At 37.8% G+C, this 16,860-nt stretch overlaps 1 protein-coding gene across 2 annotated transcripts; it reads right to left on the reverse strand.

Annotated features, from left to right (window-relative positions):
- Positions 1-3,038: 3,038 nt before the first annotated feature.
- Positions 3,039-8,763, reverse strand: LOC139442358 (serine/arginine-rich splicing factor 6-like). 2 transcript variants are annotated; one of them, XM_071223159.1, is made up of 8 exons: positions 8,692-8,763; positions 8,091-8,219; positions 7,679-7,749; positions 6,807-6,911; positions 6,604-6,676; positions 4,843-4,916; positions 4,568-4,684; positions 3,039-4,064 (listed from the first exon to the last, which is right to left on the reverse strand). In XM_071223159.1, exons 2-8 carry the CDS (start codon positions 8,211-8,213, stop codon positions 3,761-3,763), a joined length of 867 nt encoding a protein of 288 aa, XP_071079260.1. In that variant the 5' UTR covers positions 8,214-8,219; positions 8,692-8,763; the 3' UTR covers positions 3,039-3,760. The 2 variants fall into 2 exon arrangements, with proteins under 2 accessions (XP_071079260.1, XP_071079259.1); XM_071223158.1 differs by having other exon boundaries at positions 8,663-8,741.
- Between the last annotated feature and the right edge of the window lie 8,097 nt (positions 8,764-16,860).

The raw sequence follows: 16,860 nt of genomic DNA on the forward strand, positions 1-16,860 counted from the left end.
GCCATCACCATCACAGTCTGATTCTGTGAAAGCTGAATGAATGCCAGGTACAAGTGCACAAGACACACGCTTACCATATTTTTCCTTGAAAAATCGATTTATCATTTATCCAACATGACATGGACGTGTAGAAAATGGATTCGAATTCGATAAATAATTTAAGAGACAATTGATGTTCCACACAAAATATCAATGCGTTCAGAGTTGTCAAATGTGCAGTGCAGTTAGATGAAACGGGAATGTGACAGCGAAAGATCACAGAAGATACCAATAAACTTCCAAAGTAACTGTTATAAAAAAAGCCCAGTTATCGACCCAAATAACAAACTAATGAAGACTGAGGCGTGTTATCCGATTTGAATTGGTATTACACTTTACATGTTTTTCTCTTAACTATCCGCAGCAGTCAGGCAACCGAGGGACCCAACACACAGATACCTCTTTGTGTCCAGTGAAATTTGACCGAATACATACACGAACTATTCATAATTTGAATTTGGTAACAAAATGCATCCATATTAATCTTAAAAGACTTTCCCCTGAAACAACTGCCTGACCAGTTATGACAGAAGATAAAGAGGCATTATCAAGGAGTGTATTATGCTGCCATGTCATCAATACGCTAGAGGCTAAATCTCAGCCAGTATGCGCTGGAAATCGATATAAATAGAGGCAGAAGAAATAAATTAAAAATACTGCATGTCTGGTCAGGTTGAGCCCACTTAGTTATCTGTTCCTATCATCTCTAATGCTTATAAAAAGGTAGTCCTACCCTCCTCCCTTAATACATTATTATTTATTTCATGCTGTACGTTACTTCAATACGTTCTAAATTACATCATGTGTAGTTTGCCAGAGGCGAGTGATATAAACCCTAATGGGCCCGTCAAACTACGACGTATGGCAGTAACGTATGGCGACATATGAGAATTTTTGCCCAAACGCCGGCAACACTGAAACACGCTATGGATAAGTTAGGTGTAAGCTGTATACGTTAAAAGCACGCTGGTATACGTTGTAGTACGCTGAGGCGTGGTTACGTATGAATTATACGTTAAGCATACGTTAGAGGTACGCTCTACATACGTTTACATACGCTAGATATACGTTACCCATATGCTGATATACGTCGACATAAGTTGGCTGAAGGTGTACTGTACACTTATCGTATTGATAACGTAGCGTAACTTACTTCTAACGTATGTCTAACGTATACACACACAAAGTATATGGCGTATTAGGCGTATGTCTGACGACAAATAACTTATTAAACGTGTTTCTAACGTTTAGCTAGCGTATTTGTACCATTATACCAGCGTTTTGGGGGCTTCTGTATATATTGGGTCCCGGTCAGTACCTCATCACTTCTGATGGAGACATTATAGAAGATGGTGGTGAAGGATACGGAGAGGCTGCACCAAGAAGAAATAGCCATTCTCCAACATCAGCATGACATCCTCCAATTGACACTTTACCAGATCTTGCTCGGCCCCTGGTTGGTTTCTTTGGAGACATCTTGATGATGTTGACTGAGCGAAGACTACTGCTTGAATGAAGTAATTTGATGAATGGGTGTACACTACAAGTTATACTACCGCGGGGCCGGTTTTAGGCACCTTTCGCCTACGCTGAGCGCGCTAGTCATACGTTACTCATACGCTGGGCATACACTGACCATACGTTGAACACGCCAGACACACGCTGGCAATACGCTTTTATACGCTGTCATAAGTTATGTTTATTTATGTCAGTGATACGCTACTAATACGTTAGACAAGCGTTACATTTTCGGTGAACTCGTAATGCTATGGATACGCCAAAATCATGTTTTTTCGATGAAATCTCGACGTATGACCGCGTACTAACTGTCTTTTACACGCTAGGTGCAAGTTACTCTAAAACGTTGAGGTAGGGTCCATAACGCCGGGTGCAAAAAAAAACATGTACCCCGAGTGATCCTGCTACAACGAATTTATCTTACGGTCATGATTTAATGTGACATTGCAAAAGAATTAACACAAATTCAAAATATTGAAGCAATGATCACCCACATTCAGAAACATTATGCCAGTTCTGAAACGAACATGTACTTCTTACCACAAAGCTCCAATAGTGTATCAGTAAATGTTTCATAACACTGCAGTTAACAAAACTTAGGGTGGCCTATATTGTGAAAAAGAGAAAAAATAATCCTCAGTTGGCTCACATGCTAAGCAATAACATTGTAGATACAGGGATCTGCAAGTGCCAGTTTCCATTTCAAGATGGCAGACATTACAAAGTGACATGTCCTCAATTTAAGATGCTTTTAAAGTGCCCAAAATGGCATTACATATACCGTATTTGACGTAATAAGCGCCCTGCTCTAATAAGCGCCCACGGCGATATTTGTTAATATAATGGTGAACAATCTCAATTAGCACCCCTTCCAATTGATTAATGTACACAAGACTTATTTGTGTATAATACGCACTCGTATGTTATATGCACCCTTAATCATGGGCAATTAAATTCTGGAAAAATATATCCGTCGTATATAAACATTTCAGGCTGTCAGCATTAATCACGAAATTTACGATCTTTCAACTCAATAATATTCTAATAAGAGCCCCCTGTTTCTAATGTTGAGCACGCCCTGTGCGCTTATTACGTCGAATACGGTATATATTTTACCGTTTCAAAAGTCAAGTTGCCAAAACAGCCAAAAATTATTTCACTTCATAATGGATGATAATTATCTATTTATGTTTGTGTTGTACTATTGACCAAAAAGGCCAATTTTAAAATTGGTTACCATAAAAATGATGCAATTGTGATTCTGTCTAACCTTGACATGCTTCAAAGTGAGCTCAGTGTGTAAAGAACTGGAGTTGGCATATGCCAGAGTTTGAAATGAAAGCTTTAAAAACATCCATCTTTCTGAAGGTAACCATTAACAGAAATATCTAGAAAAGATGCAAGCAAACGATTTGGTCACTACTTCAATCTTCATGAAAATAATTTAAAAACACAAATCATATTTCCAAGATCATAGTTTAATATCTACACATAAAATAAGTGAACAAAATGGATGACATAAAAGTGAAATGATGAAATGCATGACCAAATGAGACATATGTTAAAACACTTCACAATAATTACACAATTTTCTCAAATAATAAACTGATGACTTGGACAATTTTAATGTGAACACAATCATATCATCTGTAGCACTGCCCTTCACCTTCCTGTGCTTCAAAAACTTCGGGAAGATGTTTTCCATCCCACATCTCAAAAACCATTGAACCGTAGCATGCAGACATTCACAAGTTGGAAATGGCAGGATTGTTTATAATCAGGAAACACAATGTGTCTGCATTAGGTCAAATATGAAATGTGATTCTGTATTAGGGTGACAAATAAGATGATAATTCCAAAAATGACCAGCTAAGCTGTCCCATGTGAATTGCAGAAAAGTGAAAAATGCATTCGCAAAATTCGCAATTTTCATTTGGTATTCATGTACAGTTTGGGAAGGACAACACATTATTTACATGATAACAGTTCATTTTCACATGTACACGACAAATTAAAACTGCTGATTATGAATGCAAGTCAAACAAGTGATGTCACCTGGATCTGTCTGGTAAAAAAGGTTAGATGTTGAAATATATGCACAGCCATCAGCACAATTGTCAAATACAATTCTCTGATTATTTACAATCCATGCACGCTATCGTGATCACAGTTCATACTAGCAGATTTAAGTTCTCTGTGTAGATCAGTCATCCTTGTCATCATCCTTCCGGTCATCCCCATTGCTGGTTGGTGATGCATCCCTCTTGTCAGGGGACTTGGACCTGGAACGGGACCTGGACCTAGACCTGACCTTGCTCGGGCTGGCAGAATCACGATTATCTTTGTCAACCTTCTTGGAACGGGATTCACTCCTACTCCTTGATCTGCTACGACTGGGACTCCTGCTGCGACTGCGGCTTCTGCTTCTGGAGCGACTCCTTGATCGGCTTCTTCGGGATCTGGAACGGGAACGGCTTCGGCTCCTGCTACGACTTTTGGAGTATGAACTGGAGAGGAAAAGGAAAAATGCAGAGTACATGACACTGAAGTTTAAAATCTATGTTTACTGACCGAAAGTCAGGATCGTGCATTTCACAAAAGAAGGTTTTTCTCATGACACTTTTTAAGCAAACATGTTTATTATGTATAATTAGTGCACAAATGATGTAATTATCTGAAAATTTAGAAGCCTCAATGACAATGGTTCTCAGGTAAACACTAAGTACAACATGTACAAACACCTGTCTTTTCTTGTGATTTCTTTTTTACACTCTAGGACGAATCACTCGTTGAAATATTAACTTCATCAGGTGATTAAAAATATACATGTTACTTTACAAGAAATTACAAATATCATCTGATTTAGCTGAATTTGATAAAAGTAACTCTTCCAAATCAAATTTCATGTTATGGGATAACTTAAAAATTATATTCAATGCTATTATATTTTGGAGAAAGGGTTCAAAGGCAATAATCAATTTGAATATTAGTAGAAGAAAAGTCAGCATACCGGCCACGTCTCTTGGGTTTGTCTTCTACTACACGGATCTTCCTTCCATTGATTTCAGTGTTGTCTAGCTTCTCCATAGCATTCTTCATGTCTGAGTATGTAGCAAACTCCACTATTCTGAATTACAAATAAACTGTCATTATGTAAGGTAGAAAACAAATTTTATTTTATTGTCCTGAAATGACAAAGATGTTAAGCACAAAGAGGGTCAGTAGATTTAAGTTGCAACTCCCAATTATCTTTAGATCTGGTTTCCATAACTATCTCAAACTTACCCTTCATTCTTGTGCTTCTTGTGTGCATCAGCAAACGTAACTTCACCCGCCTGACGCATGTAGTCCTTAAGGTCCTTGAACACACAAAGAATAATCATAAAACAATGGAACATACATTATGAAGAAAGATTTATCTTACCACAACAGCATACAGCTTCTCCATACCTGTTCCTAAAGAGAAATTACCAACCCTACTAAACAAAGGAATATTGAACCAGTTTCTGGATTTCTCATTGTATTTACATGCCAATGAAAAAAAAACAAGCTTGTAAACTTCCTTCACAACAAGTGCATCAAAGGCTTTTTAGTTCCACAAACAAATGAACGTAAGAAAATGTCATTTAAAAACCATTAAAAATGTAGATTGTACAAGAAATATCCATTTCCATAGAACCTCATTCACTGCATATCCAATATGTACTTCCGCTCCACTGTCTTCAGCTACATTTCCCCATAACAGTTTGCATGATAGAAACAACTTGAGTATTCACTTCATTCACATTAGTCAACATATATAAATTTCACTACATGCTAAACAGATACACCATGAGAGAATGTTAAGATGTTCACTCCCAGTTTATTCAAAATTTGTACTCACAAGACTTGCTGTTCTTAATCAACTTATCCCAATTGTAATCAACTGATGTTAGTTAATATCAAAAAATTTAAATGTTAATACATATCAGTAAAGTATCCCCATGTAACTTAAAATTTGGAAAAAAGGTAAAATGTTTCATCTTTAAAAAGGACTCAAAGTTTATGCCAAATTTACAATTTCTGACATTGCACATGATTAAATTGAAATCATAAATGAAGATACTCATCACTCATTTCCCCTACACCTACTTTCAGCATAAGAGCATTCAAAACAATTACCTCTGTACTTTCCCTTAATCAAGAGCTCATTTCTCAAAGGCCAAAGCAGGTATGGACCCTATATACGCTCTGCAAGAACGGACCTCGGGTTGACGGCTGGAGTCAGTGCCCAACAAGTAGGGCCAGTATCTGATCTCTTGCTCATAAGACGGATGAGAATAGACCCCAAGGGATGGACCTGTTCTGTATGGTGCCCCAGTCGATCGCCAAGGCAACCGACTGAGCGCCCTGACTGGAAGGAGGAACCTGTCTGAGAGGAAGCTAGTGCTTGGAAGACCGTGTCCCCAATGAGTGACTGCATTTTCTTTAATTCAATAGGGTTTCTTTGAGCCAGATCTCCGAAAGTTTTCTGAAAACTAAAATTTGTTTTTTCGTCCAACCCGAAACCAGACTCTGGAAGGACACCCCTTGTAGCAGAAAGGACCAGCGTAGAATGGCATGCTGCTAGATTAAGACCTGCAGAGAGACCAAGTGCAGTTTGGCTGTGTCGTTCAGTAAGACCCTGTGATACAGTCCGACAGCGCTTGCCTGCCTGCCTGTATGCCTGCCTGACCTAGGCCGATAGCTAGTGGCAATCCTCAGACCTAAGGACCTTGGTTCAAGTTCGAGACCCAGTGACCCCATCAGGCTTCAGCGAGTCTCCCGAGCTTGGGGGAAGATAGATAACATCTTTAAAATTAGTAACTGCCAAAAACAATGGAACACAAATAATTAAGATTCTTCTCTTTCCAAAATATTAACAATTCAGTTCCATATTACTACACATTATCTAAAAGGGGTTTTCTATAATTTCCTTGCTTTAGAAAAAAATTCTAAATGCTGCAACTGAAATAGATAGGAGGCAATGGATACAACATGCAAGGCATAAGACAGTAAATAACTCACCTGCCAGCTAACCCTTGATGAGAGATTCTCAATGATCAACCTGTACTCTGTATGCGTAGGTGGTCCATAGCGACTGCAAAACACAACAGGACATTTTATACCAATCAACTGCAACCAATCAATTTCTTTCATAATGCTCAAGCTCTTAAATAACAGAAATTTTGTTGTTGTTGATTTCACTACCATACAAAAGAAAACAATACCTGTCTCTGCCACCTCCGCCGCCACCCCTACGACGTGGGGGATATCCACGATCCCGATCTCTGAAGGAATCCCCCCTTGGTCCTCGAGCATGCTCTACAATACACCTGAAAACCAACACTCAATATGATAATCACTCCAGTTGAGTAACTTAAGTAACATGGTACTAGGAGTATATGTAATTTAACATTTTCAGCAATATTCAAACACAGCAATCAGTACATAAGAATCTGGACTAGACAAAGCATTAATAAGAAACAAGCATCAATCCACTCAAATTATAATCAAATACATAAACAAAATCATGCAAAAGATGTCAGGGGACACTAACCACAACTTCTTGTTATTACATATTTCTCCGACATCTGAGATCACACCACTATTTCATTACGTAGGATAAAATTGTTAACTTCTTTTTATTACCTAGGAATTAGGGAAAGACTAATGTGCTAGTGTAACATGTCTCTATTACATAATAGTAATAAGTATACAAAAGAATGGTACATTCAAATACAGGTCTCAGGTTTCCTCTTTCATTTTCATCTATTTGTGTGCACTAATGAAGAGATCTTCATATATACCTATCAAATAGAGTCCAGGGTTAGAACCGTGGCAATTTGTACCAGGCCCAGGCTGACGGGCTACTGCTAAGTTCTAACCAGAGTTCTGCGATTTATTGTAGTACCTCGTCCACACTAACATTCATATATAGATTTCCTGCTTGTGAAACAATTTGGATTGGTTTGCAGCACGAAGCAAGGAGCAACATTTATTAAGACCACCCTTTGTTCCCAAATCCAAGATATGGAACAAGGTACAAATTTGCTGAGGGAGGTAATTTCCAGAATCAGTTGCAGCCAAGTATCTACCTCACCTTTCGCCACACAATTCTTTGCCATTTAATTCGTATACAGCATCATCAGCATCTCTGTAATCTTCAAATTCCTGAAATGAAATCAAACATTCTCTGAAGCTCATAGTCGGACCAACAAGCATAGGAAAGACTTCCACTTGTATCCCCCCCTACAAAAGTTATATATGTATGCATTACTGCTCAATCCTTTTAATTATATATAATTTTTAGGGGGCATATGGGTGGATATCTTACCGAAGGATTTATCTTAAAAACAAACCACACTTATGTTTACTAAGGCTATTTGGGTTTCATTCACAATATGGAAAGACTTCCATGCGTGTCCACCCTCCAAAAGTAATATCTACTGTGCGTTGCCTCTCAATCCTTTTTATTATATTAATATTGTATAATTTCTACACAGGAGACTTACCACGAAGCCATAGCCATTTTTCAACATAACATCTCTGATTCTGCCATAGTTTCTGAAGAAACGTTCAACGTCCTTTTCTCGTGCGTGGTTAGATAGTCTGCCGATATATAATCTGGTGCCCATTTTGATCTGGAAAATAAACAAAGAGTATGTAGTGTTGAGTCCGGACACGTGTCGACACACTAGGCTACGTGCAGACAGGGCCTGCATACACAATGACGCCAACAAAATAATGATCTTCATGTTAGAAATCAATTATAAGAAAATAATATTTCATTAGTTGTTTCCTTACATACAACAGATGTTAATCACGACGAATCCAATGCGATTACATAACAATGAAGTAGCCGATATCTGTACGATGAAATTATCCGAAATAGGCTATTCTATCCTGTCTCACACAAAACCAAAATGGAGGACCAGACAGCCAAATCCCGATTATTTGGAAAAAGGTATCGAGAGAAATGTTCACAGTTAGCGGAAATTCCCGTCCTGTTGACGAGCCTCCTTGGTAGAAACATGCACAATTATTTACTTCAGTTAATTAGAAAGACAGATATATGTTTTCTTACTCTTCTGCAATATCGAGAATATAACCCACCAAATCAACACGCACTGGTCGCCTTTCTTCTACCCAGAGTGCCTTGCTCGCTATCCTGCGTGGAGTTTGTGCGTAGAAATCGAGGTTCAACTCCGTTGAGAAAAACACCGTGCGCACAAGCGACGGCGGACCAACTTCCGATCGTCTGCTTGCACAAAGAAAGAAAGCAGACGACGAACAAAGACATTAATCTGAGCTGGTTAGATTTGCTTTTTCATAATCTAAATTGGTTCAGGTTTTATAAATACACATATTCCACATTCATGGTGCAGGACAATATTTTGGTCAAACGTCCCTCCTTGCAAACAAGTCAACAAAGAGAATGTACGAAGATCACGAAATAGGCACCTTGCATGTTCTTTGGGAAGTGATTAGTACCTAATCTACCAATTCAAGGGCTTGACTGCTAAGCTAGAGCATACAGTAAACTAACGATTAAACTGCTTTTGGGGACAACGACACAATAAGTTGTCTACGTCGGGATAACATAACAAAATAAATGAAGTCTGTGAAATTAGAGATCATATAGCCGACACGGTAATAGATTATTATATCTATTAAATATGGTCTCTGGTGAAATCAACAATACTAGGCCTATCTTTCAGCCTAATGAGATAGGATCCAGGCCTAGATACATAGGGAGAGTGTCAGTATACCCTAAGTTTTTCCTTGTGAAAATGTATTTTTAAGAATATATTTTACCCGAAAACTTACTCCATTTTTTGTAAGGGATGTCCACGAGCTCCTTCCACAGAAGGTAAGGTGAAATGGGATTACCGTCACGTTTGACATTATTTCACATATATAGTGACGTAATGCACACATGTCTCTTTGTAGCTGCTTGTGCTTATGCTGTTTCAGTAAGTCTAGCCCACTGAGATACCATGCCAGTGGTAACATTGGTACCCCACTCAAACAGATTATACACACTCCAGCTCTTTTTTATGCCCTTAATGCTGTGTGCCACAAGGGTAACAACATGTACCACCTATATCAATGTCTGTCATGACCAAGGAATCAAACCACCAACCTTTTCACTTTTCAGGAAGACCCTCCATCCATGACACCATGGAGGCGGTACCTTTCGATCTTAGTCATTTTAGCAGCTGCGCAAAAATAATAGGTTTTTGATGTACTAATATACTGAAAATAATTACCCTCCCCTAATGCTTGTACATTGTTTTTATGACCCTGCCTGAAAAAACAAAATGCAAAAGCACTTTATATTTTATTATAAATTCAATTGTCCATTTTGTTCATGAAGTGCCCCAAATAGATCTAGAATCTATGTGTATTAATTTCTATGACCCTCCCCTAGAGACTGTCATATTATTTGATAACCCTCCGCTAATTCTGTGGAACGTTAGAATATATACCGTAATTATTATGGTAAAAGGTTGACAGCCAGGCTTCAATAGCATTCAGTCCTGGCCAAAGAAGACTCAGTATGCAAGTTGTGTGGTTACAACAATCTTATCATATGGTCATCCTTGTAATGAAGTCTGAAAAGAAAATGCAACAAAATAACATTGTGTCACAAATATATTTTATTGAGCATGAACTGAAAAACATATATATTGCAGTTATAATCAGGCTGCTTATAGCTCACATATTTATGACCTGATATAAAAAGATCACACTCCACAGTAAGCCACTTAATTTGGCAACTTCTGAGATTGAAAAAAACCCTGAATCTGAGCAGAGAAAACATCCATACTTGAAAACAGATTCCTTCAGTAAGTGTCAGAAATTGTACCAGTGATTTTCTGCCATGATTTTACTTTCACAGGATGAATAGGAAAAAACCTGGCCATTTGGGCCTTATAAGAATGCAAATTTGTCCAAATTTCAGAACACAAGCTCTGCATGAAAAAAAGATAGAGACATGTCATAATCTTAGTCCACATATAAAAAAAATTTCAGATATCCTACATAACTGAAATAAATGTTAGGAGAGAAGTAGGGCTGGGACGGGTAACTCGGGTACCCGGGTCAGTTGGGTACTGAATAGGACCCGGGTACCCACAGGACTACCCGGACCCGTGGTTAGTCACGTGATATATTGTTTGATGTAAAAAATTATCTAAAACTCTATGGTTACACTACAAGTCACTAATATAATGTTCGCATTTCTTTCTGACTATGCACCCATTCCTTCTGACTTTTCATACAAATGACAAATTACAAGAAATAATAACTAAACAAGCATATAGTCAACGAAGTCATCTATATCCCCCCGCCCATTTTAACCTGTTATGGTCCCAAACCAGGTAACTGACCAAACATTTCTCTTAGCCCATGTCAAAATAGCTGCAATGGAAATTCTAAAATAAACATTTCTAAAACTCCTTAATATCAAATGGCACCAGTTCAGTATGTGCTTTATACATAGTTATGCAATGTTTGGCTAGGAAATATTTAACAGTTTATTTGTTATACTCCATAAGTGAACCCATCCTATATTTAAACCTAAATCCAACTTGTTGCCATGGAAATGTAAAAAATATGAATTTATAAAATTCCTAAATAGCAAAAGGCACCAGTTCAGTATGTGCCTGGTAGACATGCAAAGTTTTGTAAGAAAGTATTTAAGTATTGTTTTTTTAGTTACGCTCTGGAAACGAACACCACCCTTACAGAACCAACCATAAGTATAAGTCCAACCAATTTCATTAAAATCAGATCTTAGTTTTTGCTACCGCTAAACAAAGATCTGAGGATATCACGTCAGAACGACCTTTCGCAAAAATTGACTGACCAATGAAATGACTGACATGAAATTGACATTAGCCAATCAGAAGGCAGGTATCTCGAGCTTTACGTCACTAGTTTCAAACTGGCCACTACAATGAAACATATTTTGACATATTCTCGATTAAAAAATTTAAAACTGACCAAAACAACATTCTGGAATGGCTCACAGATGGCCTAGAATATATGGATATAATCATAAAACCCATAACTGTTGTTCGAATACCACATGTTAAATATTTCGAGGTTGCATGATTAGAAAACACATTCCAACTGTCACTTTCAGGGTCTGGTAAGCGACGCTCTGATTGGTTGGATGAAAGGTCGTGCTGACGTGACCTGTAATGGGATGTCCTCAGATCTTTGTTTAGCGGTAGCGAGAACTAAGATCTGATTTTAATGAGATTGAAGTCCATCTTGTTGCCATGTAAATGTAAAAAATAAAAACCTCTAAAATTCCTAAAAAGCAAAAGGCACCAGTTCAGCATGAGTCTGATAGACATGCAAAGTTTTGTTAGAAGGTTTGGAATGGGTTTTGAGTTACGCTCCGGAAACGAACTCTACCCTAAAGAACCTAAGTCCAACTTGATGCCATGGAAACGTAAAAAATATAAAAAATAAAAAATTCCTAAATAGCAAAAGGCACCAGTTCAGTATGTGCCTGGTAGACATGCAAAGTTTTGTAGAACGTATTTAACAGTTTTTGAGTTACGCTCCAGAAATGAACTCCACCCTTATAGAACTAAAGTCCAACTTGTTGCCATGGAAACGTAAAAAATAAAAATGTCTAAAATTCGTAAATAGCAAAAGGCACAACTTCAGTATGTGATAGATTTGCCAAGTTTCGATCCAAGTTTCTGCCCCGGAAATGGAAATGATTACGGACAGACGGACAGACGGACAGACAGACTGGCTGATCGCTATATCCCCCTGCATTATATGCCGGGGGGATAAAAAAGTAAAAAGAATAAAGTTCATGCTGTCCCTCAAAACAATATACTTAATCAATCAAAATAAAAGCCCAGGTGAGCTGTGATCAAACATGTTACACCCATGAGCAGCAATAGAAATTGGCACCAGTCCTATAGTCTTGCCAAACTGCCCAATAGGTGAGGTATATAAAGGGCCAGTAGAAATTTCTTGTTTGATAGGCATTACTTAGAAGTTGGCGGATGACAAGATAGACACAATTTTTATGGATAACAACTTCTTAAATACTGTAAAAAGCTAAATGGGGGACATAGTGCAGAATATATATAGCAAGTGGAGGATTAACAGTAGAGGATTAACAGTAACAACAAGGGCATACATGAGTGGGTACTTACCTATGTTATCCCACTCATGTATGCCCTTGTTGTTACTGTTAATCCTCTACTGTTAATCCTCCACTTGCTATATATATTCTGCACTATGTCCCTCATTCAGTCTTGCTTGACAACAGTATAAGGATCTATACCGAAACGTCGCTTTTTACAGTATTATAGAAGTTGTTAACCATAAAAATTGTGTCTACCTTGTCAGTAGAAATTTGCCAATTTTATGGGTTTTGCTATTATGTTATCATTATAAGGACTTATGGACTAAAAATGTTAGATTCTATCCCTGGTGAGTGTCCAGGTTAGAATTGGTCTTGTTGTAAGAGGCGATTAACTTGTTTGATTCATGTAATCGTATCCCAGTTGCGTAGGGAGATGCTTATGATATCAACCACTGGATTGTCTGGTCCAGTCTAGATTATTTACAGACCGCCCTCATTTTCTTAAAAGGCTTATTTAGAAATTCAAAGATGGGTGTCTGACAGCCTTAATAGAAATAAGAAATCAATGTAAAGGTTTTTGTGTCTCTAATGGGTGGGAATGTCTGTGCCATGTGTCATCTCTATTGCTCCAGGGAATTCGGAAATGAAAATTATGCTTTTTCAAAAGCATAGATTTTGAATTATCTCCCCTGAGACAATAACAAAAATAATCTTATTTTCAAATGTTCTCTGACAATTCGACAGAGAGCCAAATACTAAATATTTCTTATGCTTTTTATGGAATAGCAGACATCAGAGCTTGCATACTTCTTACCCAATGTAGACAAGTAGCTTCTTAGCAGCCGCATTTTAAGGATGGGTTTAAACAGCCCTTCAGATCATCTTCCTCATCTTATAACAGACTGATTGTTTCAGAGAAAGGTAATACCTGTATGTACCTGCCACATAACAAAGTGTGCTAGAGAGATGGGATGTGAAAATTGACACTGTGAACCACAGCAGATTTCCTTCACATTCCTTTTCAAATACTAAAGGATCCATGGCAGGCATATGCTGACTAGTATTTCAGTTCAGAAGGATAAATACACTTGGTCCCTTGACCTGTAAGCTTTGAATATTTCCAAAAATCAACTCACAGGAAGTTTGTCGACTGATAATTAAAACATCAGCTATTTGATATTCAGTACCGCTGAAACACTGTTTGATGGAGTTTGTGTATTTGAAGAATCAAAGTCACACCTGGAAACAGCTGCTTTCACATCATGAGTATGTGTGTTGATTGAAGGAAGATGATGTACCTGCAACTCACCACCAAAAATATCTCCTGAACTGTATATGTAGCTTGCACCAGCTGATGTTTCTCAGCATGAATTTAAGCTAAACTTTCATAATTGTGCAGTTCTTGAAGCACAGTTTGTGAAGAATGTTTACTCTGAAATCTTAGCTCAAAGATAACGATTTTGGAGAAATAATTCTGGATAGTGTATCAAATACTGGAGTTTTGGATGTAACCATGTGTTTGGCATCAACGTTTTGCATTCATACAAATAGGCTTCTGTTAGAAAATTTAAAAGTGTTACTTGTGACTCATGTAACTTCAGACTACACACTATTTCCTCAATTTTTTAATTTAAAAAAGAAAAAAAAAATTCAGACTGTCATCAACATTAGTAACATACTTTTCAACAAGCAATTAAAAAAGCCTCACAAACACCCAATTTAGCACTGACTGTCCTGATATTTTTTTAGCAGTAGAAACTAACGTTTTTAGTCCACTAGTCCTTGGAATGATAACATATATCAAAACCCTTAAAAATGATAAATGTCTACTAGTCCTTATGATACCTGAACTTTTGGGGCAGTTGGCAAGCACTACAGGACTAGTGACAATTGCTAATGCTGACTTTACTTCACATTGTCACATAATATATAGTTTGTCACAGGCATCAGTTCCAACATAAGGAAATGAATTATTATTACTTACGTGGAGCTGACCAACAGAGTGATTTTGGTTTAAAGCCGCATTGAACAGTATTCCATAGGGCTGGGACGGGTAAATCAGATATACGGGTTGGGTGGGTCCTGAGTAGGATCAAGGTACCCACAGGACTACCTGGACCCGTGGTTAGTCACGTGATATATTGTTTAATGACAATAAGTCACTATAGCTCAGTGGTTTCACTAAAAGTCACTAAAGTTTGCATTTCTTTCTGACGTAAAAGTAAAGTAAAGATAATGCTTCATTTAACTTCAGTGTATGCATGTGTTTGTTGTTTGATATATGTATCTAGTAGTTTTTTGCCAGGGCTGTGGTAAAACAATTCCCAATCAGACATTTCGTGCCCAACTCTTGATACCTGCAGTGGGTACCCCGATAGGGTCGGGTAATAGAGGGGTCAAGTACCCGGGTAGTAGATTTGGTCTTGTCCCAGCCCTATATTCCAGTTACATCATGGCATGTCAACTTGATGTGGGTGGAAAGGCTGAAGTTTTAGTTGGTTACCATTTTGCACACATATGGTGCTGACAACCAGGAAACATAATCGGGGCAAACTGTGAATCAAACCCACACAGTGAATTGCAGCGCTTTAAGACTGAGGAACCTGTTCCCCCAATGATCAGTTAACCACTGCCTATGTGTTACAAAGTAATCTATGAGCTTAAAATCACATAGCAAAATGCCTAAAAAAAGATGATGGCACCACTGGTTATATGATAATGCAAAAAGCTCATTGAAGATAGAGAGTCACACTTTATACCTTTGTGATTGTTCACATTTTCAGAAACTACCAGTAAACTGTGCTCATAACATTCCCTTGATCTTCTGACACTGACCCTCAAGAAAATATGCTTGAGGAATCAAGCAGCATCTACAAAAGTATTGACTTGGGTAACATCAAGAAAATCCTTATCATTTGAGACCACAGGTTGTTCCCAAGAATACAAAACTTTTTGTAAAGTGTAAATCTGTCACATTTTAGTGTAGTTGATTATTTCAGGCTGACTTTGTCCAACAAGCAGTGTTTGCTCATGTACTAGACCAAACTGACTACCAACAGATTTCCCCTGGCACAAACACATTACTGCAGCTTATGATTATTGTAAGTGCGATTTAATATTCGCACTAGAAAGTTATCTGCACTACGTGACCCTTCCATGAAATACACCTGCTGATGACTAAGATTTTCTTTGAATTTTCAACTGAGCATTGTATTTCTATTCACCCTTTGAATAATGGACAGACACTGCATTGTACTACATGTATCATAACTTTACACAGTTACCATATTTTTTAAGGTAAAGGCTTACAGTGTAATAAAGCAAGATGAAGAGTTGGAATTTGTGCACCAAGACTTCTATGTGAAATTCACGAGCTTGTCCATGGTGCTGACAAACTTGGACACAATCGGGTCAAACCAGGATTCAATTGTCCCACGATCATTGTGCCATGGAATACAATATATCATATCTGTAAGTGATGTTTTAGAATTTGTTGTCTTGAAGACAGTAATGAAACTGAAATCAATAAGTAAACTGTCTTCAGAATTATATCATGCGGTTATATCAATAAAGAACAGTACAAGTATATTTCAGCTAAGCCCTTCATGTGTTGAATTACATATAACTTGACCTTGCTATGTGATATGTATGGTATTGCACCAAAGTGTATGGTTGGTCCAAGTTCCACATGTTTGCAAGCCCTCCTGACTTGATCAAATAAATGTCCCAGCAATGCAGCTCATATCTTTATAAAAATAGTGACATGGCACTGTAGCTCACCTGGATATGTTGTAGTCAACAATTTTAAATGTTTACAGACAGCCAACTTTAAAACCAAATTTAAGATGTCATGCACCTCACTGTTGCAGTAGCATATCTATATAATTATACAAAATATGTAAAAAGTGCCCTAATACTTGCATTCGGCTAATCTGTTCTGATTTCAGAATAAGTAGTTTGTTTACAAACAAAAGAAAGGTCTGGTGAAATGCAAATTAGCCTGCCGCAGTGGTGTGATGCCAAGTCAACACTGCACAGGAGTGTGGTTTCTGAGATGCTTACACAGATGCTGACAGATGCTGGAAAAGCATGCCATGACAGGTCCCTTGACCTTCAGTCAGGTGAGCTAATAATGTGATACAAATCATGTGAGAAACAAA

The sequence above is a fragment of the Haliotis cracherodii genome, unplaced genomic scaffold (genome assembly GCF_022045235.1).
Source record: "Haliotis cracherodii isolate W230 unplaced genomic scaffold, xgHalCrac1.p SCAF_5, whole genome shotgun sequence".
NCBI lineage: Eukaryota > Metazoa > Mollusca > Gastropoda > Lepetellida > Haliotidae > Haliotis > Haliotis cracherodii.